Raw genomic sequence first — 27,986 nt, forward strand, 5'->3', positions numbered from 1 at the left:
AAAAAGAAGAGAACAAACTTGAGTTAATGGGCAATTAATTAAAAGTAGGTTCCCCATTCCACAGTTTCTCTAATGCCACCACATTAAATACCAGGGATGGCAAGCACTTGCCACAAAATTAAATGCAAAAGGTCGATTCTCGAAGAAATCTTTCCTTGCTTTATAAGCATGTGGATCAGAAGAACCTTCCTGGAAGCCGTCGAGTGAAAATTTTCGTTCTAAGCTTCAGCTCTTGGCAATAATTTCTTGTAGGCGGTCATGGTTGGGTACTTTTTGTTACCACTCTTCCAACGTTCACAGAACGCCATGTCCCCGTTCAAAATAGAAACAGATATTCTCAACTGCAGTGCTTTCTTTTTTCTGAACTTGTAAGCCTCAAAACTTTTTTACAAGCGAATCCAATAAGAAAACCACGTTCAAAAACTAAGAATCAGAAAACAAGAAATCATAATATCTGCTCTTAAATGTGCATACCAGATTTTTATAAAGATCGAGTAGACATCAAAGCTGAGAACAATTAAAACTTAAAAAACAATCGTCGCTTCTACCCCTTCCAAGACCATGATTGCTGCATTTACTAGTACTTTGTATGCAAAGAGATTTCCACCTCTAAAGTCGTTTATCAATCATGCAGGTGCGCACACATTATACGGCCAAAGGTTAGAAAAAATATCATCAGTTTCTTTGATGGAATATACACGTGCATTTACAAAAAAAAAAAACAAAAAACAAAAAAAGGATGAATTCTTCTACTTCAGAACGAGAATAATGAACCTAATCAAACAAACATCATCTATAGATCCCCATACCATAAAACAAACCTATCAAAATTTTCCGTCCGCAAGTACATGCACCTTCCTCTTTCAACGGTCCTAAAATGAAAAATGGTGGAGTACAAGAACATGAGCCCATAAACTGAATTCTACATTCTATGTTAGTGAAAGTACATTAGATGTCGGACGAGTTTGATCCCATTAACAGGTAGGAGTAATGATATTCATGGTAAAACCATGGATAATTCCCAACAAAAAACATGATGTGGCGATACCCATGTTGCCACCCTCTGCCACAGGCTTGCATACTATTTTAGTGTAGCTGCCATGCACATTCTGCCTTAGCGCCATCTGAACAAGCCAACTCTACTATTGCTAACTGCAGTTTCTCCAGATGAATCTGACCCGCTTCCTACACTCTCCTCTGGGCTGTCCTCTGGCATAATTTGAATTCGATTTGCATTCTCAATGATCCATTCAGAAAATTCCGGTGAAGAAGCCCACTCTCTCATGGCTTCTCTTGTTGATTCACGCGTGAAATCCTCCCATTCTTTCTTTGAGAACCTCTTCCTTGCTGGAGTTTTATGGAAAGTGGAGTAGTAGCTGGAATCGACCAGACTTGTGCTCTTAGATGATGATGACGATATCAACCCTTTAATAGTGAAAAGAGAGAGAAGGAAAAAAAAAAAAAATCAGATGTGCACAAGGGTGAGAAAATAAATAGCACTCTTTAACTACAACTCTGACCCAGACAAGGGTGTCCAATTTTATAAAACATAGATTTTGTCCACGCCAATACAGATGCAATAACACATAACTGTTAACCATCTCCTGTGTTCAAGCTCACGTTGTAAGTCTTTGGAGCTCGAAGGCCCCATATTTACACCAAGTACCTTGAGCCGCAGACTAGATAGCAAGTAGTTGCATTCAGTTGGGGAGCATTTGCATGACCTGAAGCCAGCCCCGTATCCTCCGGCCAGGATGGATTGGTTGCAGACCATATCAGGGTCTAAGGCAACTAACTACCCACCACAAGCACAGGGGGTTCTTGCTCACCATTAGAAAAGTAAAAATGGACCAATCTGACATTCAGAAGACTCAGTGCATCTTTGTTGTTCATGACAAATGATAAAAGCAGGCTAAAGACATCGTCTGACATGCTAATGTGGGAAAAAAAAAAGAACCTGTATCATGTCTAGGAAACTAAAAAGAATATGAGGCAGACAGTAAACCTTTAACAGGAGAGTCAGACAAAGCATATGGAGACTTCATGCTCTCCTGATGGCTGATGAATCGTGTCACACTTTTTCCAGCCCCTGAACCCAGCTTTGATGGCCTGCTGAGGAATTCTGCTCGATTTTGATATGGAGATGTATGTTTTACTCCTGGGCGCCACAGACTGCGATTTGCTAACCGTGCTTGTGACCTGAAAACCACAGTTACCAATGTCAATAAGAATAAGAAAGAAGCATTAAACTTGAAAAGAACATCAGATTACTAACCCTTTCTTTGCCTTGGATGAAATAATCAAGCACAAAGCAAGAGAAGAAACCACAGCTGCAAGTGCTAAAGGAGTATCATAAGAACTCTGGCAGAAAAAAGGAGCAACAGAAGAATATGGTCAATCTAATCTAAGCTAAAGGACAAGACAAAGCTGACACACATATGTTCATGGTTTTTTATTTTTTTGCAGTCAAAGAACAAAATGTTGATAATCATACACAGGCATGCATAATCATACACAGGCATGCTTTGTACTCATCTATTTATTGGTATTAGCAGCCCAGTGAAACAACTTGAACATCATTATGGACCCAGAAAAGCAAGAGCTGGGCTGCAGCATGGCCATCTAAAAACAACACAACACCACAGAGAAGTGCATGCATGGGCATGGAGACATGGAACCAAATATTGGGTGTTCAAACAAAACACACAAAGAGAATTTCAAAATATTTCATAAAACCTCATATAGACACACACAAACAGTACTTTTAAAATATTCCCAAAGCCACACTTAACTTTTGAATGAACAGCAGACGCTTAAGTATGAATTATGAATACCTTACATTTAGACGCTTGAATTACAAAATAAGCATTCATGTGAAAATTTTGAAACTTACACATGCTCTGGTCATTTCAATGGAAGTTAGGTGCCTTTCAAAAACATATGCAACGCAAAGAAACACAGATCAAGAACAAACCTCAAAAATAAAAAGCACCCCAATAATTCGCATTGCCCATTTCACAAATTGAGCTACACCAATATCAACACTCCCATCAGATGAGAGAACAAATTTCCGCACACCCCAATAACCCAATCCAGCTCCTGCGAGAAGAATTCCCACAAATACAAACAATGATACCTGTAAATTGTAGTGAGAGGAGAAATATCAACAAGCAACAATTGAATAGTGTTGCTTCAAAACAAAGCAATAAAGCATGAATAGAAATACAAACTTGTGAAAAGGCCAAAAAGGGTAAACTTGACATATTAATGAAATCCATGCAAATCCTTAAAGCTTGTGAGTGCATACACACATACTAAGGACAAATGGATCCAATCTGACTTACCAGCCTAGGGGTTTTGTCCATTTTTTCCATCTCTTTATTAAGATGACAGATTTAATAAACATTCAGCGGCAACCTATTGTGCCACCAACATGAAATGCAAACCAGGCTTGTCTCTGTTCAGTCCCTAATGGTCCCCACAAACATAGATGCATTCATTTGCTTAAACTCAACAAGACATAACAAACACATATACAAACATGCACCAAACACAAAAACAATATTCTGGCCAGGTTGGAAGCATTGTCATATATATCGTGTACAGGTATAATTTATACGGCAAGGAATTTCTCGGGTATAATATGGCAAAATTATATATCTCGGGAAAATCTTAGCAAATTTTAAAAAAAAATTAAAACATTTAATAAATCCTGAAAATAATAAATTAATAAAAATACGAAAAAAACACGTATAGTACGTTTTTTTTTTTTTTGCGTTTCCTAAAAAAGATGAGTCTAAGACTCTAAATGCTGCTCTATACGGCTGACTTATTTTTCGTGTATTTAACGTGTGTGTTTTTGACTAATACGCATTTTCTGTGACAATGATTGGAAGCATGATGCATTCCTCAACATCATTTGTCAAAAGAGATAGATGGTTTAATCAACCCATGACAAACATGCCAGACCAAAAGCACATTCAGCTAAAACCAATGATGCCTTCGCTGGCATCTGCAACATTCCGTATTGAAACAAAGGAAGTAGAGGAATCACGTAACCCAGTAATATAGTAAGCTCAATGGCAATGACTCGTGTTGTTTCTTCTTCTACTCGGAAACATGAAACTAGGATCATTTGCTCCATAGAATTTTCACCAAACCTATATAACTTTTCAAATAAAAAATTCTATAGAAATTAGATCAGCCAGTGAAATTGACCAAACAAATAAAAAGGCTGATCAACCTGGGGCAAGGTCACATATCTAACTATACCTTGCATGATTCTGTAGCCTTACCGGATTATGCATCTCTTGGCTGAGCCCAAAACTCTCAAGGATGGAATTAACAACCATGGAAAAATAATGTGCAATATAAGATCCAATGCCAACCTGATAAAATTAACAATGCATAATTAGTTATTCATGATGAAATCAATTCAAAATGCAGCAGTATACAAGAAAACCCAAACTTACCAAAGATCCATATATAGCCAAGTAAAAGGCACTTTTTCTACCAGTTGGCAACAACTTCATGCCCTACAAAGGAATGAGGTGCCAATATCAAAAGGCTTGTTCATGAGACACATGAATGTCAATCAGTTAAAGTTTAAGATATTTCCTGTTACAATCACACACTTGGCATATCGCGAGGAGAAACATTGAGACGAAACAAAGATTAGAATTGCATTTATAATTGATATGTAATAATTATACTTTTAGTGTTTAGAAGTAGTTTGTGATTTAAACAGAAGCAATCTAACTTATTCTCATAAAAAGAGGCAGCACCAAATGTGAGAAGATGTCCAAGGATACAAAATAGATTTTTGTCCCAAACAAGCAAAGAAATGAAAATTTCAAAAATAAGCAACCCAATGTTTGATAATTTTACAAAATCACACCTGACAATAAAAAAAATCACATTTCACCTCCTAAATAATATTTATCAAAAAACCACCTCAAAGATGGCCACCATTGGGAAATGTTAAGCAGTGTTATACCCTCACTCTTTTTTAACATTTTCTACCCTTTCTGCACAACAGCTATTGATTACACAGTTAAATCAATTTCATTGTCCATAGATAAGCATCAAAAGGTGAAAACAATTACATAAAAGATAATGAAGGAAAATCCAAGCATGATTCTGGAAAGAGAAGCAAGGAATGTTCTCAACTGGTGACAGTCAAGCAGATATTTGAGTAGGTAAACCTCAATAGACAAATGAAAGCTCAATCATAAGTGCCTGTTGGGGTTAACATCTACAACATTGAGGATATCCCTCCCCTTCTTCCTATCACCCTTTTCCTTCTTCAGCTGCCACTCACCAACTACCAGCATCTGAACTAAAGCGGGAAAAAGTGTGGATCTAAACTAAATAGAAATTAGTGTACTTACCCATCCTTTTTCCAGGAAATATATGCATGAGAATCTTAGTACTCTTATTCCTCATGTTCTAAACAAATTTCTTCTTAAGGATTCGCTATAATTTGATCCAACAATGATTCATTTTAAAAATGCTAGTTTTCAAGAAACCGCTCAAGTTTTAGCAAAAGAGCAGTTCAAAATTCATTCATAGTTGAGTCAAGTGAATAAATGGATAGAGCTATATAGCTCCAATCATATAGAAAAACCAAAAGCAACTTTTGTAAAAGGATCAATCTTTGAGCATGCTTTAGTAAATTGTTCCCAAGAAAATAAGCAAACAGATGTTCAAAATGACTAGAAACCTCCAACATGTTCCCCCTTATTGCTTATTTTATCATGAGTAATTGTGAGAGAAAAAACCAGTTTCACATCCATTCAGAAAACTCTGGTTTCTAACCACCTGACCCAGAAAGATTGGTTCTGCAGGTTCTTGTCCCCCTTCTTAACTACCAAGTGACCAGAAGAAAAAAAAAAAAAAAAAACACACTCCCATTCACTACCAACTTTTTCATGCCTCCCCAAAGTAAAAGACTAGGAGATTTCACATAAATGAACCAAATGACATTTGAAAATTTTCAATAGTAATAGCTCATTGATTTTCAATAGCTATGATGAACTGTCCACAAGACTGGTAGTTGTTGCTTTATGATGCTTACTCAGATGGAGGCCATTCTCAGAGTCATGTCAATCTATGGAGATTTTCCTGATGAATATTCTGAAGAGTTAGACAAAAGGAATGACATCTCAAATGGTTTGCATCAGGTGGATGACTAAGCTAAAGTAGCAGCAAGGGTTTAATGTTTTAGACCATGTTAATAAAATAATTACTAATTAGAGGATTTCACCGTGTTGCTAACATCTAATGCACTCACGTTTAGATAAAGAAACACAGGACCCTTTTCTTCATCAGCAACAAATTTTTAGAATTGATTGGTTCAAAATGAAAATTCTAACAATAAGATTTATATAAAAACTTCATAAGTACCTTAATTTATTGAAGACTCAACAAAGATTATGTGCTTTGAAGCTGGAGATTCGCTCACCATTAATGTTCAGAAGCTGGTAACATCAGTGGTTAAAAACTCGATGAGTCAACTTGTTGACTCAGCTTGACTCGACCCCTGCTGAGCTAGGTCACTGTGTTACAGCTAAATAGCCCACGTACCCATGTCGACCAGGAAGCAGGTACAGCGACACAGTTGGATACGTTTTGGATAGATCCAAAACATATGAATTTAATAAATAAGCATCCCCCGACTCCTACCCCTTGCTCTATCGAGTTTCTCACCTTCACTTTTGCATAAAAATTGGCCACCAGAATCTATGAGACAGGATCCTCGCTCATCGGCAGACGACGACTGGCCATGAATGGTGGAAGTTGGCAGCAGTAAGGCACCTATGTCACATGGGTGCGGGTACGATACGGGTACGGACACGGCAATTTTGAAAATTTTGGATACACGGATATGGCAAATTTAATATTCTCAAAAATGATAAAATGAAAAAAAAAAAACATGAAATTAATAGTTCACTTTTACAATATGGTAAGAAAGTTTGTTTATCACAAAAGTGTTGAGTATTTGAAAGGATTGCTCATGGAAATAATTGGATGCATCACAAAAAAATGATAAAATGAAAAAATAAATAAATAAATAGTTTATTTTTTGGTGTGTCCCCACCCATGTCCCATACCCATATCCGCATGTCGGCGTGCCAGAGCGGGTATGTGGGCTATATGACAAGCAGCTTTCAAGCCCTTGTCTCAAATCAGGTGTTATATGACAAATAGACCATGCTTTCTATGACCAGATCTTCTAGTCAAATTACTCAAACTGTAGAGATACGAACAAGAAGAAGAGGAAGAGAAGCAATGATCACGATGTAACGTGGAAAACCCTCGACACGAGGGAGAAAAAACCACGAATGAGGAGGAGTTGGTGCCCACTAGCAGCCAGACTCTCTCTCTCTTAAGATTATCATTAACTCTTAAGGATTAGGGTTACATGACTTAAGTAGAGCCCAAAACGGGCTACAAGGCGGGTCGGGTATGGATCCGGACCCGAAACCCACAATCTATCAACACTCCCCCTCAAGTTGGGCGTACATATCAAACATGCCCAACTTGGATACATTCCTCTCAAATGAAGCTGAAGGAAGAGCTTTCGTCAGAACATCAACAGTTTGGTCTTCAGACTTCATGTAAGGTAAGATCAACTCTTTCGCATCAATCCTTTCCCGAATGAAGTGACGATCAATTTCAACATGTTTTGTTCTGTCGTGAAGTACAGGATTGTTGGCTAAGTTGATTGCAGACTTGTTATCACAATACATCTTCATAGGTCCTTCAATCTCTATTCCAATGTCAGTCAACAATATCTTCAACCATAATAACTCTGACACTCCCATAGCAACTGCCCTATATTCTGCCTCTGCACTGGATCTAGAGCAAACATCCTGTCTCTTGCTCCTCCATACAACAAGGTTTCCTCCCAAGTAGACACAGTACCCTGTAGTGGATCGTCTGGTATCACCACAACCTGCCCAATCCGCATCAGAATAGCCCTCGATTTCCACAGTCTCTTGTTTCACATACAGGAGTCCCTTACCAGGATTTTTCTTCAGGTAGCATAGCACTCTGTCCACAGCCTTCAGATGTGCATCGATTGGCGCATGCATGAATTGGCTCAAAACATTCACCGCAAAGGTGATATCAGGTCTCGTGAGGATAAGATAAATTAGCTTCCCAACCAAACGTTGATATCTTCCCTTGTCTTCTTCACAGAGAGGCTCTCCATCTCTAAGACTCAACTTGTGCCCAGTGTCAAAAGGGGTAGGAGTAGGTCTACATCCCAATTTACCAGTTTCTTCCAGCAGGTCTAATGTATATTTCCTTTGGTTTAGTACAAGACCAGTACTAGACCTAGCAACCTCCATACCAAGAAAATACCTTAGTTTTCCAAGATCTTTGAGGTCGAATTCTGTAGCCAGTAACCCTTTTAGCTTGATAATCTCCTCCTCATCATCTCCAGTAACAATCATGTCATCTACGTAGACGAGCAGGAGAGTAACCTTGCTCTCCTTCTTCTTCACAAACAGAGTGTGATCTCCATTTCCTTGTTTGTATCCATGACGTATCATCACTCTTCTCAGTCGTTCAAACCACGCTCTGGGCGATTGCTTAAGGCCATACAATGCCTTTTTCAGCTTACAACACATTTCTGGTTTTTCATATCCTGGAGGCATATGCATATATACTTCTTCTTCGAGGTCACCATTGAGGAATGCATTCTTAACATCCAGTTGATACATCTTCCACTCCTTCATCACAGCTAGGGATATAACCACCCTCACAGTCTTCATTTTCGCAACAGGAGCAAAGGTTTCCAAGTAATCAATTCCATATTTCTGGCTAAACCCCTTGGCCACAAGTCGAGCTTTATATCTTTCAACACTCCCATCTGGTTTGTACTTGATGGTATACACCCATTTGGATCCAACTAGGTGAGCGGCTTCAGGAATCTTCACCACTTCCCATGTCAAGTTTCTTCTTAGGGCATCTATTTCTTCTTTCATTGCATCGGCCCACTTGGAGTCACTTTGAGCTTCAGCGACAGTCCTGGGAATCACAGCCAAAGAAAGAGTAGAAACAAAGCACTTGTAATCTTTCCCAAGTCTGGAATAAGAAACAAAATTACCAATGGGGTGTTGAGTACATGACCTGACACCCTTTCTCAGGGCAATGGGAAGATCGTCATTCTTCTTTTCAACCTCATCATGGGTCTCCACGGTCTCCTCGGTAGGACTTGGTTCATCCAGGAAAGGAGTGGCATTGGGATTGGAAGTAGATCTAGCATCACAAGTCATCACCTCTGTCCGAGTACCTCGTCTAGAGTAGAACTGTCCAAACAACTGAGGGCCTTCCTTCTCAATGCTATTGTCACCCCTTTCCTCCTTCTCAGGCACATCAACAGTATTAAGTGATTCTGTTTTCTTGTAGTCCAAAAAATCTATAAACTGAAGTCCCTGTCTCTGAGAATACTCTTCCCTGCCCACAGGCTGCTCCCCCTGAAGAGGATTCGCACCAAAGTAAGAGGCATGTTCCAAGAAGGTAACATCCCTCGTAACATAAGCTCGACCAGTAATAGGATCAATACATTTGTATCCTTTTTGCGTAGGGGAGTATCCAACAAAGACACCTTTGATAGACCTAGGATCAAGTTTCTTGACATTTGGACTGTGATCATGGATAAAACATACACAACCAAAAACACGAGGAGGAAGAGGAAATGGTGGACGACTGCCAGGAAGCAACGAGTGGGGAGTCCTACCATTCAAAACACGACTGGGCATGCGGTTAATAAGATAGGCACTAGTAAGAACTGCATCACCCCAATAGTGTTTAGGAAGATTTCTCTGAAACAAAAGAGCCCTGGTGACATTAAGAAGTTGACGATTTTTCCTTTCAGCTACCCCATTTTGAGGGGGGGTGTAACTACAGGATGTCTCGTGAACAATCCCCCGTTGTCTAAGAAACTCCTCAACAGGCCGACACATGTACTCACGGGCATTATCGGACCTGAAAGTTTTAACATTCGCACCATACTGGGTATGCACAAGAAGAATAAATGTCTCGATGATTCGAGGAACCTCGCTGCGGTCTTTTAACAAGTATATAAATGTAGCACGAGAGAAATCATCAATGAAAGTGATAAAATACTGGAAACCTTGACGGGTATGAATGCCCGAAGGTCCCCATACATCAGAGTGAATCAAAGAAAAAACTTCATTAGCACAACTAGAAGAAAGAGGGTATGAAGCCCTCACATGTTTGGCAAACTGACAAACATCACAAGAAATGGAAGACACATCAAAGGAGGAACACAAGTCTGGAAACAAATGTTTCAAAATCCCAAAAGGTAAATGCCCAAAACGTTCATGCCAGTACATAAAAGACTGAAGACAATCTTCTCTTCTCTTATCTGTCTTGCGGATCGCTGTCAACAGAGCAGTAGCCACACGTATGGGAAGACGATATAATCCATCAGAAGCTAAACCAATCCCAATCCTCTTCCCTGTCACCAAGTCCTGCAAAACACAACGATCGGCAGAGAATATAAGTTCACAATTCAATTCTTTAGTAAGTCTACTGACTGATAAGAGATTTAAAGGAAACTGGGGAACATGTAAAGCGCCCTGCACATGAAATTTGTCCAACAAGGACAGAGTGCCTTCGCCTGCCACACAGGTAGAGGAACCATCTGCAAGAGAAACACGTTCCCTTCCCGAGGACAACTTATACTCATGAAACAATTTTGGATTACCTGTCATGTGATGAGTAGCACCACTATCTACAATCCATTCCCCCACAGAAGAGTTACCTTGATTGCCAATAGCTGCAAGAGCATGATTAGCTGTAGTTCCCTCTGAGGTCTCAGTCTTGTTGACATCGAGCCTGCCCAAATAAGCCCTTAGTTCACGAAGCTGGTCAGCAGAAATGGAGACTTTTTCTCCACTAGAGGCTTGCACCTCAGACACGGGCGTTCTCCCAGTCAAAGATCTCCCTCTGTTCCCCTTCTTTTCTGGATGAAGATCCCAGCAATAATCCACAGTGTGACCTGTCTTCTTGCAGTGAGTGCACCGGCGAAGAGACCTAGATGGGCCGCCAAGACCACGACTCACGAGAGCAGATCTCTCGTTATAGGGCACAAGTTCCCTCTTCCCTTCTTTTGTAACAAGCCTTCTCTGTTCTTCCGCTTCAACACAGGAGTACACATCTTCAATACTGGACACCTCCCCTGAATTCAAAATCTGACTTCGAACACCTTCAAACTCATCATTTAAACCTGCTAAAAATAAAAACACCCTGTTTTCCCATTCATGAGCAACATAGAGCGCCTGATCATGGGGACAATGCCAAGGAATATCAGAATGATAGTCAAGCTCTTCCCACTTGGCTTTCAAAGCCCCATAGTACTCTGCAACAGACGAGGTCCCTTGTCGAATGCCATAGACTGTCTTCATTACTTGGTAAGTACGAATTGCGGTCTTCTTTTGGCCATACATTTGCTCGAGGACCACCCACATGTCTCTAGCAGTCTTCTTCCGAAGGATAAGGGGCTGAATATCGGCGGAAACGGAATTGACAATCCAAGTTTTCACTTGATTATCCTCAAGAAACCAAGTATGCCACACATCACTTGTTCTTGCTGGTTCGGGGTTGCTCCCATCAATATAGGCCATGCGACCACGGCCAGCAATCCCCATGGTCATAGCAGGCGACCACGAGAAATAATTATCCTTGGTGAGGCGAAGAGTGATGACCTGCATGGGAACATTCTCAGTTCTAAAAGCCCCTATTTCAGTGGGATTGGTGTTGACGGTTGACGAGGAAGAGGCTGCCATAATCACAGACCAGTAGGCTGCAAGGGCAGCAGGAAGCAATCACACGATACAACACCAAAAAACGGACAGAGAGCAGGAAACGGAACCAGGCAAAGCGGCGCGGCGCTGGGCGGGAACAGACCAGGCAGTCGGCGCGGCGCTGGGCGGAAACAGACCAGGCAGAGCGGCACGGCGCCGGAAAAGGACACGGCGTTGGGCGGAAAAAGACCGCCGCTGGACAGGTCGTCGTTTGGGCAGGCCGACGCTGGGCGGAAGCGGCTGAACGGGAACGCCGCTGGGCAGGGCGTCGCTGGGCGGAAGTAGCGGATTCCTGAGCGGCGCTGATCAGGGCGGCGCTGGGCGGAGACGGCGGCGGGACGACAGACGACGCTCGGGCACGAGCGTCGGGCACGGGCGAGACGATGAACAGTGCCGGGCGATTCTCCTCTAACACGGGCAAAAGACAACCAGAAACGCCGGAACTTCACGGCTCTGATACCATGTAGAGATACGAACAAGAAGAAGAGGAAGAGAAGCAATGATCACGATGTAACCTGGAAAACCCTCGACACGAGGGAGAAAAAACCACGAATGAGGAGGAGTTGGTGCCCACTAGCAGCCAGACTCTCTCTCTCTTAAGATTATCATTAACTCTTAAGGATTAGGGTTACATGACTTAAGTAGAGCCCAAAACGGGCTACAAGGCGGGTCGGGTATGGATCCGGACCCGAAACCCACAATCTATCAACACAAACTAAACTAGAAATGAGGATCAATATAAAGAAATAATTTGTACCTGAAAGAGAAGTATTAGAATGACAAGCAAGACTCCGAGGAACATTGAAGTGCTATAGTAAAACGGCACCCACTGGCTGGCCACTGGTGCCAAAAGCAATATGACAAGCCCAAGACCAAGGAAAAGCAAGCGCCATTGCTGTACAACTGCAATACCAATTAACTCTTACATCATACGTACAAGAATAAAGTCAAATTTACAGTAAAAGACATTCCTACCAACCTTCTTCAAGAGAAATGGTAATAAAGCCTGTTAATCCATCCATGAACTTGACATCTATGTACATTTCTCTATAAGGTGATGTAAAAGTGCTCCAGTAACCATCTTGGATGGACTTCCATTCATTTTCTGGGCATTGACAATGAGCAACAGAAGCATTCCTGTGCATATTGTGCAACCATATTTAGTTTTCCTCCCATGAAAACATTCTCTGCATCAATTTCATAAAACAATTCTGAATAGAAATTGATAATGCATGGTAATCCAGGAACAGCTTTTAGGAGAACAGTTGAGGATACAAAATGTGTGTCCCAGATCCATAAAATAAAACAAAAGAAATGGATGAAAAATGGAGAAATAAAAATATGGCAAAGGATAGGTCTAGGCATTGAAGTTTTGTCCTTAAATCCCATGAATGGTTGCCTATTTTGTTCTATTTTAGTCAATTAAAAATCTTTTCACAAAGCCAAGTCCCTTAGAAAACTACAAGCATTTTTTTCCTTTTTTTTAGGCAAACTGCAGAATTACCTTGAGTTGTCTCCAGAACCTCTACATTAAGAAAATGTATTCTACTGAGCCATTATATTAAACAAATATCCACTCTCACCTGTGAAGACATACACCAATCTTTCCATAATTCTTTTCTGGTATTCCTTCTGAAGGCTTCAACGCAATGTGGAATGCATTTGCATACCTTCTGATATTTGTTCTTGACAATCCAGAGACCTTGGCACGCTTACATGCAGAGAAAGCACCAGCTTTGCCACCAGGCAATAATTTAGGCTGACCAGTTGGGACCAAGAGAACAGTAGGGTTCTCCAAGCTAATGCCTGCAATAAAATAAATCCGCGACCATCAAATGCAAAAGATTTAATTAATTACAAAGTCACAAGACCTAATCATTTACCTGACTATCATGAAGCAGGCATTATTGAAGCACCAATGACTGTGTGTATAAAAATTTATTTGCAGTTAAAATAACAATATAGATTAAGGAAATGGGTTACCCTACATGAGACACAAACACTCGTTGCAGTAACTCTACCACTAATTGATGTAAGATGGCGCAATGTTAAGCCACCTCATAAAACCTCAAACTACTCATTAGTACTATTGCATTTATTTGTGATTATCTGCACAATTGCACTTAAGTAGCGAACATCTATAATACACAAATCAAACCCAAGCATAATTCCACCTTCATTCATGTTTTTCTTACTCTTTAAAGCTTGAGTAACAAAAACAGACTAACTAAAGGTCCATCATCCACAAGAGAAAATACTGCACCATGCATAGATAGAAAGAGTCGAAACTGTAATGAAAAAGCTGCATTAACTGGTTGTGGGTGCACAAAAAAAGTGAGTAAAATCACCTCAACTCACAATCACACACTTAAGAGCAAAAGATGGGCCTCCAGTATCGACTTTAATCTCACAAACACAACTCATACGCAAAAGGAAAGTAGTACTTCAACTAACAAAGGACTTGTCTAAACACCTTACCGGCATAAATTTACAGCAGGCAGTTAAACCCCTTAAGTAGAGAAAGAAGGAGAATCTCTGAGATCCAAAAAAATAGAAATAGAAAATAGCAAAAAGAAAAATCGAAGCAAAGAAAATAGGATACAGAATAACTAAAAATGGGACACCCCCACAACGCAAGCGTAAGCTTAACTCCTTTCAAATGTTCCTTAAACAGTCACACCACATTTTCTGCTCTCTTATATGAACCATGAAGGTTTATTTATTTGTATTCCTAGTGCTAGTTTTCAACGTCCCAACAATCTCATTCGCTCAAAACTGTACGCTATGTCGCACACTAAATCTAAAATCAAGCGCTTCATCTAAAAAAACATCACATTCCACGTGAAGAACCCGGCACCAGTTAATCAATTCAAGAATAAAAAACCGTTCCCCACAAAAAATCTCATACTAATTTCGTTCCAGAAATGGGAAACGAAAATTTTAACGCTCAAAGATTGGCACGTCTCGTCCCAAATGTTTGAACAAATGAAACAGAAAGTTAAGTTGCGCAGACAATAACCAGGTCCCGATCCTTGCGGAATAGATTTCTCAATAACAATTCAATTTTAAGTACGGGGTTAACGTCAACCACCAGAAAACGGAGGCGCTGAATCCAAAGCGTGCACGGAGGCAAAATGAAAAAACATGGCATTTGGGTGGGCTTCTTGAGGTCCCTCCGTGCAGTATCCAGCTTCGACCGTCCCCAAAGGAAGGCCCCACTAGTCAATCTCGTGTTATACAGCTACCAAAAGAGACCCCAAAGTTCAAGGGAAAAAAAAAATTTCCAAGGAACGCACCAAATTCCCAACCAATAAGGAGACGCAAAGTCCTAAACCCCATGTATCAACCCAAAACTCTCCTATAACCCCCAAAAAAACACGAAAAAAAAACTCGAAGAACATGAACATAATCAAAGACTATGATCCTTGAGGATGCATAAAACCCTAACTCGACCAGCGCTTAAGATATTTATATGAGAAAATTCGAGTCGGAAACTCACCAACAACCTGGATATCGTCGTCTGCTAGGGCTAGCAATCCCAAGGGAGCAAGACAAAGGAAGAGGAAGACGACGATGGAGAAACCAGCAGACGCCATTGGTGCGCCGACTTGGCCCACACGAGTGCCTGTGCTTCACATTTACGCGCGGGAGAGTCCCAAGTCTCCAGTGTCACCGGAGTTCCGACGCCTTAGTCACGAAGAAAGAGTGTCCGCCTGCCAAATGGATCGGACCTTATTTCGAACCGGTTGTGTTTGAGATTCAATTTGTTTGAAACTGTTAGCGGAATCAAAGATCCCACATTAGAATTTTAGATCCGTAGATTTAAGAGTTAACTCTGACCTCTTTAATTTAAATTAATGATTTTTTACATGTAACATGTTAAGATTAAAATCTACTGAAGATCTTTCAAACCACATTCTTTAATGCAGCTTCAGATTTTATCAACAGCTACCTTGATAAGAATTTTTGCTTTAGTTAGGGAAATTTTTAAAGCCAAGCTCAGAAGAACAAACAGTAATAAAAAACACACCTAGTTTCATATTGTTAAAAATAATTAATATCAAATATTTTTGCTAAACAGTTCATTAGATTAATAAAAATCACTAGCGTATCCTTGAAACATGATAAATTTGTTTATTTATTTACAGATGGACACCTTTTAAAGTTTAAAATTTGAACTGTTAATGCCCCTTAACCAGAAACATGATAAATTTCTCTCTCTAGTTTTTAGGTAACACTTTTTTTTTTTTTTTGCTTTCTTTACATGCTTTATCATGATTTGTTTTCAAAAATGTCTGGTCTGGTGGATTTGCCTATGACTTTTCTTGAGTTTGTCTCATCAAAAGGTTAAGGATCAAAACAATAGCTTAAACGTATCTAAACATATTCACAGATACCGTTTAGGTAAAGGTTTAAAAAATAGAAAAATGTAAAAAAAATTATGGAAAATAAAATAAATAAAAACTAATAAGACAACATTAAAAAATAAATAGATAAGCAATAAATAAAAATAAAAAATAGAAAAATCAGTTTTTTTTGCATTTAAAAAATATGAAAAAACACTTGAAATACAAAAACAAAAAAATGTGTTTTTTTTGGCTTTCTTCTCGTTTTAGTTTTTTTTAAGGGCATTTTTTACTGTTTTGTTTTGTTAGGCTGACTTGTTTTTTTATGTTCTTAACACATTCATTTGTTAGGTTTCAGAGACCTTGTGAAAAGAGGAACACTTTACAGAGATTTTACAGGAAAGAGGAAAGCAACCCAGAGAAATGGGAACATATAATTTGAAAGATGTGAATATAATTTTTATTTCTTCACTCCTTTGTATATATGTGTATATGTTGTGTACACATAATATAGCTACACCCAACTTGTCCATTAGCTTGTAGAACACCTCCTATATATATATATATATATTGTGTACACATAATATAGTTACACCCAACTTGTCTATTAGCTTGTAGAACACCTCTTTACTCCCAATATTTGTTAATACATCAGCAAGTTGTCGTCTACAATTAATGTGTTGGACTCAAATGAATAAGTGTTGTATTTTCTCTCTTACAAAGTAACAATGCACTTCGATATGTTTAGTTCTTTCATGAAACACAGGGTTATTACTGATGTAATCCTCAGTGATTCACACATTGTTAGTGCCAGTGACCTGTACTCGATCTTTGCACTTGTGCTAGCACTGTTTATTTCTTGTACCAACAATATCCAATAGTGGATCGGCGATCATTCGGGTTGTTTACGCAATCTGCATATGCACATCCATGTATCTGTAAGTTGTTCCTTATTTTGAACAAGATTCCTTTACCTGGAGTTTTCTTCAAGCATCTTAAAATTCTATTTGTTGCCTCCAAGTGTGGTTTTCTTGAACAGTACATAAAATGACTTAATAGATTCAATGAATTGGTAATATCTGGTCTAGTAGTTGTTAAGTATACATGCTTACCAACCAGTCTTTGGAAGCATCCTCTTTCTGCTACAGGTTCACCTTCTAGCAATATAGTTTCAGATTTAATTCCATAGGCATATCAACTACTCTAGCATTTAATATTAATGTCTCCTTAAGCAAGTCTCATACATGCATTCTTTGGCAACAAGCAATCATTATTTTGAGTGTGAAACTTCCATGCCTAAAAATAGTGTAATGTACCTAGGCATTTGGTCTCCAAGTATATTTTTTTTTTTCAATACTTCATTTGTTTTGTCAATAAAATTTGTATCCTCAGTCAACAGTAGATCATCCATACAAACAACTATAATTGTTTGTGAATGTTGAATTATATGCAATTTCGAGCTCTATACAAGTCTCTTCATGATAATCTATTGCTTGGACCTATGTATGCCTTTTGGCTACAAACCTTGCCTTGTAGCACCTATTTCTGTTGGATAGTGGCCAAGAGCCCTACCCATTCATCTCTTAACTGCAAGGGAGCCCACTTGCAGTTACGAACTTTAATTCTCTCCTAAAATCTCTCACTCGCTGTAACTGTCCGCTGGGCTAAGGAAAAACCTATGAGGCGGCATTATATATACCCAGCTATTCTTTGATCTAGCGTGGAATCGATCGATTTCTCTAGACGGTGCCTCATAGAAGGAAACCCGTAATATCTCTCTTCTTCCTATTCTCTATCTGTTTCAGGTGCCATTTTCTTGAGCGAGATGCCAGATGAGAAGCTACTGTGCAAAAACGAAGGACTGAACATAGGTGATGTTCCACTGCATTTTATCCAACAACTTCTTCATTGTTGTTATACTTTGTTCTATAAGTCCATCTGCAGCTACCAGCTTTTTCCATTCTAGCAACTTGACCAAGTCTCATGTTTTATTTTTGTCAAGAGTTGTTAACTCTGTCTCACCGTAGCCGACGGGTTTTCATCACTCTCCCTCCTCCAATATATATATATATATAATGTGTAGCTACTAGATCCTCATATACCAGATTAGATGAAAATTGTTTGGGTTGTTGATCTCAAAGAGATTTGATGATGGATATTGAGTTAGACAAGATGAAAATCTAGTCGTACTTTTAAGAGACTAAAATACCTCTCAATGGAAGAAACAAATTCATGAGTTTTCTTAATTGAGATTTCTTATTTAAAATACAACCAAGGTTCCATTTTTTTTTAATTTAATATTCATAGTATAATCTTCTTAACACCAATAATCAATGGTTCAGATATTCATTCACATAAATTCTGTTGTGTGTGTATATATATATCTCTCTCTATATATAATATATATATATATATATATATATATATATATATATATATAAAATGTTCTCGCCCTTTTTTTTCCACAATCAAAATTGCATATGGACGTCTAAGAAAATACATTCTTTATAAGAACACCGCTTTATCCTTTTTATGAACAACTATTTTATCTTTGAGAGATAAATTGATAACTCGTGGTTAACTGGAACATGCACTAAAACTCAAAAAATATCAGTTAATTACTTGTTTTGGGTGATGAGGATGCTAGAGGTGAAACGCAAACAATTGAGTCGTAAGAATGGTCCTTTTTATTCCTTCACGTAATCATATTCTTCTGAAATGTTCAACTAGTAAAGCATATTGGTACCTTGTTTGGACCAAAATAAAAGTAGGAGAACGATTCCTCTGAAGCATAAATCCCCAAAATAATGGGGAATATACAAATCCTTGTGAATGGTTGGTTCATAACACTGTGGTGGGCTGGTGTAGGTAATTGCCGTCAGCGGCCCATATAATTTATTTTTTATTCTTATATACAGACTGCCAGCTTTTGATGTATTAATAGTGCCTCCAACTATAAATTTTTGGCTCTACCATGAGCAACCTTTTTTTGTCTTTATTTTTTTTTTAATTGTATGTGTACAGATATAAAGGACAAAACCCTTGAGAAAAAGTTTTTTTTTTCTTTGCAATTTTTATTTTAGGAATGAAATAATCATTGGTTTGCCTCAATATGCATAGCGTAGCTAATCAGGAGTTATCGGTTATCGGTTTGATTCCTGTCGGTGATATTCTTCTGAAACTACAAACTGTGGGATTGTAATTATACGGTACTTTAACGAGGTCCCATACACAGCCAAAGAGGGAAATTGAGGGAGGCTTCAAGTTTTTTTTTCTTTTTTTTAGGTAGTTAGTTGTTAACCTCCTGCTCTTTCATAAACAACTATTTATTTACTTGTATTTCTGATTAGCTCCCTAACAATATAGAAGTGAGAGGCAATTAATACTCAATCCAAATGTTGCAACCATTAAACTTTGAGACACTTATACATGACATGCATCTGCCAAATATGCAAAGCTTTTGTCAGCAAACATCAAATTTTAAAACTAAGAAAAAAAAAATTAAAAACCACCCAATATCTGGCGATTAGCAAATAACTGCTTAACTTTTGAGCCTAACAAATTGGCTATTAAGTTATCCCTATAATTCTCAAATCACTTCTTTCAAATATTAAAAAGGGTTAAGTTAGATGAATAATTTATAAAATCACCCCTCTCAATGGCAATATTTCTAAATTTTTTTAAAGACATCAAGGAAAAATTTGTTGTGAACCTAGGAGTCAGGGTTCATGCATTATATATATATATATATATATATATATAAAATGAGTAATTTTAAGATTTACTCATTTGAAAGAGGATATCAAATCTCAAGGATTTCCAATTATGATTGAGAGACGGAAAAGTCATAGATTCACTACACATCCGGTAAAAGCCAGTATGTATGTGAGCATTAAGAATCAGGGCCTCGTCCACTACTAAAGGTATCAGTTCTATCTTTTGTCTTACTTTTTCCCTTCAAAAAGTTTGTCATATTTCATTGCCTTAAATGCATGCCATTATGGTGTTTAGACCAAGGGTCTATACATGTTCAATCATTCTCTACCTATTATGTAACAATTTATGATCATATTTGCCTTTTGGTTCTTTATCAACTAAAATGAAAATTCTATCTAGTAATGGAAACATGTTAGTTTACAAATATTACTGAACTATTTAAGATGGTACTTCAAAGATTTAGTCTAAAGAATGACCTGTGTTATTTCATTTGTTTTGATTGAAATTAGAAAAGTTTTGGAGCCGGCCGGTCTTAATATGATTCCAGAAGGAAAATTCCCACAATCATAATCCCTCCTTAATTTTTTGGAACAGTACGTTACACAGTTTCATGAAACTGCCTCAATTTTTGGAACAATTTTACGAGACAATAACAATTTGTTACAGTTACCCAACGGGCCTTTTGGTGTATAAATGTAACAACATTCCAATAAGTTTGCTTTTAATCTAAAAACTTCGAGTAAAGTGCATGAAAGCAATTTAGCAGTGAACATGGCTTTCCTTCAATTAGAAATCAGACACCATTCGCCAACGTTGTTAATTTTATTCCATATCGCTGATACATAATTGGTGTAGATTCTTTATTCTTTTAATCACTGAAAATATTTTGAATTATTTTTTAATTAAACAAGGGGAAAATATTAACCATAAAAATATAACATTCTCTCAACAATGGCATCTCATAAAAATAGGACTCCAAAAACATCTATTTAGGTTGTTTGGTTGACAATTTTTTATTGTAGAAAATTCACCCAAACAAGGTCTCAAACATGAACACTTATATATATATATATATATATATATATATATATATATATATATATATATATATATAAGAAGCAAACATTTGTAGTGGAGCCAAAGAAAATATCTCACGCGTTGCTTAAAGAATCAACTGTCAGAGGCATGGTAGCCATGTAAATGGATAGCATCTCGTCAACATGCATCGTTTCCACACACGCAGACCCGTGAAAAGGTGATGGGATAAGAATAATCAAAACTTTTTATAAAGTTCTTCCACTTTGTTCCATAGCCACATTTTTATATGTAACTGTTTAATTTTCTATCATGAACACCTTCACCTCCATTCAACTATGTATAAAAAGGAAATACTAGTTCATGGCATACTGCTAGAGCAAAAAATTCTCCTCTGAAGGGCATCAATATAAAATTTTAAATTTTAGGGACAAAAGATATATATAAAAGTGCAAATTGCCGCAGATATGAATATGTAAAATCTTGAAATTTTGTAAGCTGGTGTGGGCAAATGCCCATACAAACCCGCATGTGGTTAGTTGTTATATGATATGCACGAAAGTGGCATACCCATTAAACTAAAGTATCCTACATGCATTTGATCAATTACAATTCAAAAAAATAGCGATAATCGAAATCAAACTGAAGACCAGACTTTCACTAATCTGACCAACTCTACTTGAGGTGAGATTTGACGGCCATATAAAAGTCTTATGCTCAAGTTTGATGCTCTAGCATATGGCTAAACCATTTAAATTTGGGTGTAATTTTAGATATATTAAATTTACTATTTTTAAATTTAAAAAATTAGAATTTTATATCAACCAGCATCGTATCGGTAGGAGGCAACAGGATGCGTATCGGACGAGACGCTCTACTTGTTACGGTACTTCAGTTCAGCGGATTCAAATTGGGTCGGACGAATTGGACCCGATATTTACCCGTTCAAGGGGTGGTGTCTAGGGCATTATGGTCATTTGTGGAGACATGTCCGTCATTTCATGGAATGACGCGCACTGCCCTGGTCAATTCGCCCCTATAAATTGGAGACCGCACCTGATTCCCCACTCTCGAAATCTGGGGCTCGCGGGGAGCCTTCCTGGGAAAAGTGGGGTGGGAGAGAGCGGGGCTATCAAATCTTCGGCAACGGGGGAGGTTTTCCCGTCCAGTCTCAGATTGGTTTCTCTCCTTTCTTCCCCATACAAAAGGAATCGTCTGAGATTTCAGGTCTGCTCATCTGGGGGATAAGGAGCAGTTGTTTTTTTCCGTTTGTTCCTGGGTTAGGTTAAAAGAAGGGAGAAAAAAGGAAAGCGGAAAAGGATGTCGACTCCTGCGAGGAAGAGACTGATGAGGGATTTCAAGCGGTTGCAGCAGGATCCTCCTGCGGGAATCAGCGGCGCCCCACAGGACAACAACATCATGCTGTGGAACGCTGTGATTTTCGGGTACATTTTCACGCCTTTTTAAAGTTTTCTGTTTCAATTTTTAGTTAAAATTTGGGTCGATTCGTGATTCTTTTGGCCTCGTGGTTTTGGTTGCAGCCCTGATGATACTCCTTGGGATGGTGGTGAGCGTTCTTCCTTGTTTTGTTTTGTTTTTTCTTTTCCGCTCATTACTCTGGAATTGAGATGGATGTTTGCTTTCCCTTTTTATTTATTGGGGGGTGGGGGGGAGGGAAGGGGTAGGGCCTTCGTATCTCCTGAAGGTTTCCATTTTCTGGGGTCTGATTGTTGTTGGTGTGGATATTCTCGTTATTTTATTTTTCGATAATATATTAGCTCATATGCCCCTCAGAACCTTTTTTTGTGTTGATGTTCAACAGAATCAGTTACTTGGTGGTTGTAGAGGGATTTGAGGACTGGAATGCTGCTTTCGGTGGCTTAGTCTCTTGCTCAATAATTGTTAGGAGTTATTATGTTTCTCCATCATTTACTTTCTTCGTGCCGATGACTTGTCTTAGTGGTTCCAACTTTTGCTGTTCTTGTTGTTTTCTTGATTGTTGTTAATCGACATCTGGCTTCTATATCGTCCTGATGCTCTCTGTTGTTCGGAAGAAATATTTACTTGATGCTTGTCTTAGGCTTATGCATGCTGATGTTTGTAGCTTCTATAGAATTCGGTGGTTTCTTCTAACTTTATGATCGTCTACAACTATGTTGCTTATGCTTCTCTGTGTCATGTACAAGTCATTTTCTTTATAATCTCTAGTCAGGGCACCTTGGATCCTAGTTTTCCTGCAAGAGTTCTATAACTTAACTTTCCTTTAACATATTGTGCTACCTTCGTTTTTTCTTTGCTCCTTGCTCCTTCTCTCTCATTTGTCATATTTTTTTCTTGGTAAACGGTGGACTTCACATTATATGGGTTCAATTTTCAAAACTCAGTGTGAACCTTTAGTGATGATAGCATATATGCTTGAAATTCTAACTTTTGGTGAATCCTTTCGTGGTTCTTGAGGAAGCCTTATCAATTTTGGTAACTTGTATATTTATGATGGTCACATTGGTTAATTTGTCAACCCCTTGATTTACGGTTGGGCTAATCTTCATTTGGTTATGTTCTTATTTGATGCAAAGAACAATTAAACTTTGTTGAAAATTAACTCTTTTGCCGCAGAAACATTGTTAAATTAAAGCAAAATGCCTGCTGTTTTGTAGTCTATAGCTTTATACATGAAGAGTACTAAATGATCCGGATGTTTGTTGCATAGTCACAAATAACGTTTTGGAGTTTTAAACGACGAGGTTTTTCTTGGGTATAATACGGCGAGATTGAAAAAAATGAAAAAAAAAGGAAGAATACGGTCAACTTTTAAAAAATTTTAAAAACTCCTAAGAATGAGGAAAAAACAAAAGAAATGAGACAACATTAAAAAAGGACATAACGTAACATCATAAATCTCATTTCATCTTAAAAAAATCATACTTCATAAATGATAAAATCATAAAAGTAAGACAAAGACAACTGAAAGTAAGGCCTTATCTAAATAGCTATGCACAACAACATACTATTCTCCAAACATTGATTCACACGTCTATAAAGTATGAACTATGAATTATTATTAAGTTATAGTGTTATACTATATTAACCCCTTCTATAGAATCAAAACATCAAACTAAAAAACCAGTCTTCAGCAGAAGAGCTATGCACAAAATATGGATTTCACAGAAATAAAAAAATTAGAAATACACATAACGCAATAACTATTCCAAGACAGAAAATCCATAAACAAAAACCAAAGAGTTTCTAACGGACAGAGTTTCTGATGGACAGAGTGCGTAGCTAAAAGCCTTAAAAAAACCAAAACGACCAACAAAAAGCCAACACACAATAAACTAAAAAATTCATTACAAATAGACTAAAAAATTCAATGCAAATAGACTGAAAAATCCATTGTTTGTAATCAAATCCTACTGCTGTTGCTTGCTTGCTGGTCGGAGGTCTGCTGGGTGCTGGAAAACACACCCTTCCAGTGGCAAGTACCACCATTGTGGCTGCGGCTTGCCAGAAATGCCCAAGGGATAAAAGCCGGTGAGTTTTTTCGTCGGAAAGGCTTGCTAGAAGTCAGAAATTTACCTAACCTAAAATGCCGATGAGTTTTCACCCTTTCTTCGTCGACTGATTTCCTCTTTGTCGATGAATGTTTTTTAACTTTTAAATTTTATTAAGTTTATTCCGCATCTACCATTAATTTTTTTTCAAAAATTACAAATGATGCCACCGTCTGCCCATAAAGAAAAAAGGCGTTTTTTGCGACCGTTTATTAAAAAAAAACACATTTTTTGGCGTTTTTTTTCTACAAACCAAATCTCATTTTTTTACTCGTCTTTTTTTTTGAAAATATTGCATTTTTTGTGACTATGGACTTTCTTGTCAAGTAGTATCTCGATCATCTTGTTGACAAGCCTACGGTCATCGAATTTGACTGTGAAACTCCATTAGAACCCTTCTTCAAACACCTTTGACATCTGATGCGGCACCCAAACTTACACCACAACCAAGGAGTGTCGTCATTGGTTTGCTCACCACCCGGTGGTCCTTTGAAGAAAACGTAATAGCTCACTGGTCTAGCTCCATGGCACTGAAAATGTATCAGGTTTAGGTGATTCACCAAAGCAATGAGACCTTGGAAGCTTTCCCGGTCCTCTAATGAAACTATTTGATTAGGCCCCCCTCACTTTTCTGAAAAGTGGAAATTGGAAAAGTGATGCCTGAACCCCTAACCTCTCCTTCTTTCTTCAACATAAATGAGTCCGAATCTAAGTTGAAGTATTTTCTTGGCCTTCATATTTATGCTCCTCTTTCCCATGAAAAGAAGAAGAAACATGTTAAAGTACTTTGTTTTTTTCATGGATGAGCAGCTTTATCAATCACACTATTGTTTTTTTACCTTTTGCACTGGTTCAATTGGTAGATAACGGATACCTCTTTTCCTCTTGAAAATGAATCAACATTTGTTGTCTAACTAATTCTGTGGGCTTTCCCAGGCACGTTTAAGCTAACCCTCCAGTTCACAGAGGACTATCCCAATAAACCTCCAACTGTGCGGTTCGTCTCTCGAATGTTTCATCCAAATAGTAAGTTCAAAATAACCTTCAATTTGTGGTGCATTTGGAGGCATACCCTTTGTATAAATGTTTTTTTTGGATGATGTGTGCATTATTTGGTGTTTGTTAGCTAATGCCTTGTCTTTCTTTTTGGAATGTGGTACCAATAGTCTATGCAGATGGAAGCATCTGCTTGGACATTTTGCAGAATCAGTGGAGTCCCATCTACGATGTGGCAGCAATTCTCACATCTATCCAGGTATGAGTTTCTTGAATGGTGTTATTCATTATATTCATATTAGAAAATGTAGAAGTTGGTTGGCTTTTGGAATGGTTTGGCAAATGATTGATTCGTTTTTAGCTCGTTGTCTTGATGTCATTCTGTTGATTTAAAAATTGCTGAATTTGGTGGCCTTCCGGTGATTGGGCATTTGATTAGTTGTTTTCAGTTTTGCCTCATGTCATTTTATTCATTTTAAAAGTTGCAGGATTTGGTGGTCTTGGGATGATTTGGCATTTGATTGATTCATTTTGAACTTGACCTCTTTAGTCTTTGTTCTGAAGCGTCTTGTTTGGAGGAGGTTCTGCATGGAACAAGTAGTTACCTGATTCCCGTTAGGATGTAGAGCAGCTTGACATTTTGACTTGACAGTATTGCTCCATAGAGATGAGCCTTTCGTTCTCTCTCTCTCTCTCTCTCTCTCTCTCTTTTAAAAAATTTAGATATGAATTCACATTTGGCTGAGTGCTCAGCATTGGCCATGAACACTACTTAACTTTAGTTCCTAAAAGGAGGCTGTTGCTTGTTGGTTCTATTTCTTGTTGAATATGAAGTAATGACCTTGTAAACATGAGCTTGAAGTCTCTTCTTTAGGCACTGCTGCTGGTTCTAGTTTTTCTCAGTATATTGTTGGTAGAGATATTTATGTCATAATCAATAACATCATTGGTTTCATCATTGCTGTATTCTTGACAGTGAGATTCAAGACTGAAGGCACAATACATTAGATGAAAGTATTCAGAAATGGATGTTCTAACATCAAAAATATATTTGGAAATGCTTTTTCAAGACCAAATTTCAAACTGGCAATTGAGATTATATTGGAAATCTTTGATGGAAAAAATATCCACGTTGCAGATTTTCAATGAAATGGAGTTTATCTTATTGACCGTTTAACTACATAAGCATCTTTGTAATTTTATAATCACATGTCCACATCTATCCATCATCGTACAATTTATCGTATCTCTTTCCATCTGCCATCTGCCTCTAGCATCATTGCTCTTGCAGCCATCTTCTATGATTTTTTTTTCATCATTCTTCATGATTATCATCTATTGCATCACAGTCCTCTTCGTGTTAGATTGTCATGTAAGTATTAACATTGCAGTCACATCCTCATTTGTGTAATGTCACCTTCATTGCCTTCACATTTACAACCACCACCACCATCACCACCACAATAGCTTGATGAATATCATCCTCAGTTCATGTCAATGTAGTTGGCCCTTGTTTGCATTTTGCATGTCAGGAGCACATTGCTGGCACCATTGTCACTTGGTCATTGTGAATATTTTTGATGTCATAGATCCATCATTATTTTTTTAGTGATAGCTACAATGACTAAGGCGTTTAAAAATGGTTGCAAGAGTTCTGCGCACCATTTTTTCTGTCCTTTGCATTTTTTATTAGTAGGAGATGAGAAGCATGAAAGTGGAAAGATATTGAGGTGAGTTAAATCACCCGGATATTTGAAACACAATCATTTTTCTCTGCCCAAAGAGGAAAAAAAGATCTTGTAAAAGCTAAAGCCAATGCTAAACCTAAAGCAGAAGCAGCTTTTTATATTAATGATTTTCTTTTTTAAAATTTTTCTTGCTCAAAATGTGTTGCTAGGTGCCTCCAGACATTGTTCGTGGATATCTTTCTGTTAATTTGGCTTTGACTGCAGATTGTCTATGCTCTGTTTAAGATTATAATACTGACTTCATCTTATCTTGGTCCAGTCTCTTCTTTGCGATCCAAATCCTAACTCACCAGCAAATTCTGAGGCAGCTCGCATGTTCAGCGAGAATAAGCGTGAATACAACAGGAGAGTGCGGGAGATTGTTGAGCAGAGCTGGACAGCAGATTAAATGTCATTTATACAAAAATTGGAGTGTCTAAAGTAAAAGTTAGCACCTTTTCCAACTTTTACCACTACTATACTACAATGGGTCTCTCCAATTATCTTGGCATTTTGTGTATAATATGCGATTTCTGGCTTGTAATGCTCACGTTTGATTTGCTGAAAAATGGATAACACTATTCCTATGCTTGGCATAATTGGTCTTGTGGATTCATGTCTGTCTTCTCCTGGACGCCTCATTCTATAGCACATGTTAAAATCTTAGTTTGTTCTTTGAATTGCTACATATCGCCTGAAAATTATAGGATTTAAGGAGCTGATGTTTTGTATTTCTTAAATGTCTACTTAATGAGCTTATTGCTAACAAGAGGT

At 38.0% G+C, this 27,986-nt stretch overlaps 3 protein-coding genes across 3 annotated transcripts; 1 reads left to right on the plus strand and 2 right to left on the minus strand.

The window, feature by feature from the left end:
• Window positions 1–660: 660 nt before the first annotated feature.
• On the minus strand, window positions 661–15,528 carry LOC116250853 (uncharacterized). The gene is made up of 10 exons (XM_031624812.2): window positions 15,340–15,528; window positions 13,424–13,646; window positions 12,820–12,977; window positions 12,598–12,743; window positions 4,473–4,535; window positions 4,296–4,388; window positions 2,975–3,136; window positions 2,276–2,361; window positions 2,006–2,199; window positions 661–1,425 (listed from the first exon to the last, which is right to left on the minus strand). Exons 1-10 carry the CDS (start codon window positions 15,434–15,436, stop codon window positions 1,115–1,117), a joined length of 1,533 nt encoding a protein of 510 aa, XP_031480672.1. The 5' UTR covers window positions 15,437–15,528; the 3' UTR covers window positions 661–1,114.
• On the minus strand, window positions 9,813–12,233 carry LOC126409779 (uncharacterized). The gene is made up of 2 exons (XM_050076034.1): window positions 10,799–12,233; window positions 9,813–10,505 (listed from the first exon to the last, which is right to left on the minus strand). Exons 1-2 carry the CDS (start codon window positions 11,820–11,822, stop codon window positions 10,462–10,464), a joined length of 1,068 nt encoding a protein of 355 aa, XP_049931991.1. The 5' UTR covers window positions 11,823–12,233; the 3' UTR covers window positions 9,813–10,461.
• Window positions 15,529–22,008: 6,480 nt separating the features above from the next.
• LOC116259369 (ubiquitin-conjugating enzyme E2 2) lies at window positions 22,009–27,811 on the plus strand. Its single transcript, XM_031637158.2, has 5 exons — window positions 22,009–22,383; window positions 22,480–22,505; window positions 25,426–25,515; window positions 25,656–25,744; window positions 27,493–27,811. The coding sequence occupies exons 1-5, from the start codon at window positions 22,259–22,261 to the stop codon at window positions 27,619–27,621; spliced, it is 459 nt and encodes a 152-aa protein (XP_031493018.1). The 5' UTR covers window positions 22,009–22,258; the 3' UTR covers window positions 27,622–27,811.
• The last annotated feature ends 175 nt before the right edge of the window (window positions 27,812–27,986 follow it).

The sequence above is a fragment of the Nymphaea colorata genome, chromosome 1, assembly GCF_008831285.2.
Source record: "Nymphaea colorata isolate Beijing-Zhang1983 chromosome 1, ASM883128v2, whole genome shotgun sequence".
NCBI classification, from domain to species: Eukaryota; Viridiplantae; Streptophyta; class Magnoliopsida; order Nymphaeales; family Nymphaeaceae; genus Nymphaea; species Nymphaea colorata.

Coding starts and splice junctions, on each gene's coding strand:
- LOC116259369 (XM_031637158.2), top strand. CDS start 22,259: ATGTCGACTCCTGCGAGGAAGAGACTGATGAGGGATTTCAAGCGGTTG. Junction 22,506..25,425: donor TGATACTCCTTGGGATGGTG/GTGAGCGTTCTT, acceptor GGGCTTTCCCAG/GCACGTTTAAGCTAACCCTC. Junction 25,516..25,655: donor TCGAATGTTTCATCCAAATA/GTAAGTTCAAAA, acceptor TGGTACCAATAG/TCTATGCAGATGGAAGCATC.
- LOC126409779 (XM_050076034.1), bottom strand. CDS start 11,822: ATGGCAGCCTCTTCCTCGTCAACCGTCAACACCAATCCCACTGAAATA. Junction 10,506..10,798: donor TGCAGCTATTGGCAATCAAG/GTAACTCTTCTG, acceptor TGTGTTTTGCAG/GACTTGGTGACAGGGAAGAG.
- LOC116250853 (XM_031624812.2), bottom strand. CDS start 15,436: ATGGCGTCTGCTGGTTTCTCCATCGTCGTCTTCCTCTTCCTTTGTCTT. Junction 4,536..12,597: donor TTCTAATACTTCTCTTTCAG/GTACAAATTATT, acceptor ATTCCTTTGTAG/GGCATGAAGTTGTTGCCAAC. Junction 2,362..2,974: donor GGGTGCTTTTTATTTTTGAG/GTTTGTTCTTGA, acceptor TTTTTCTGCCAG/AGTTCTTATGATACTCCTTT.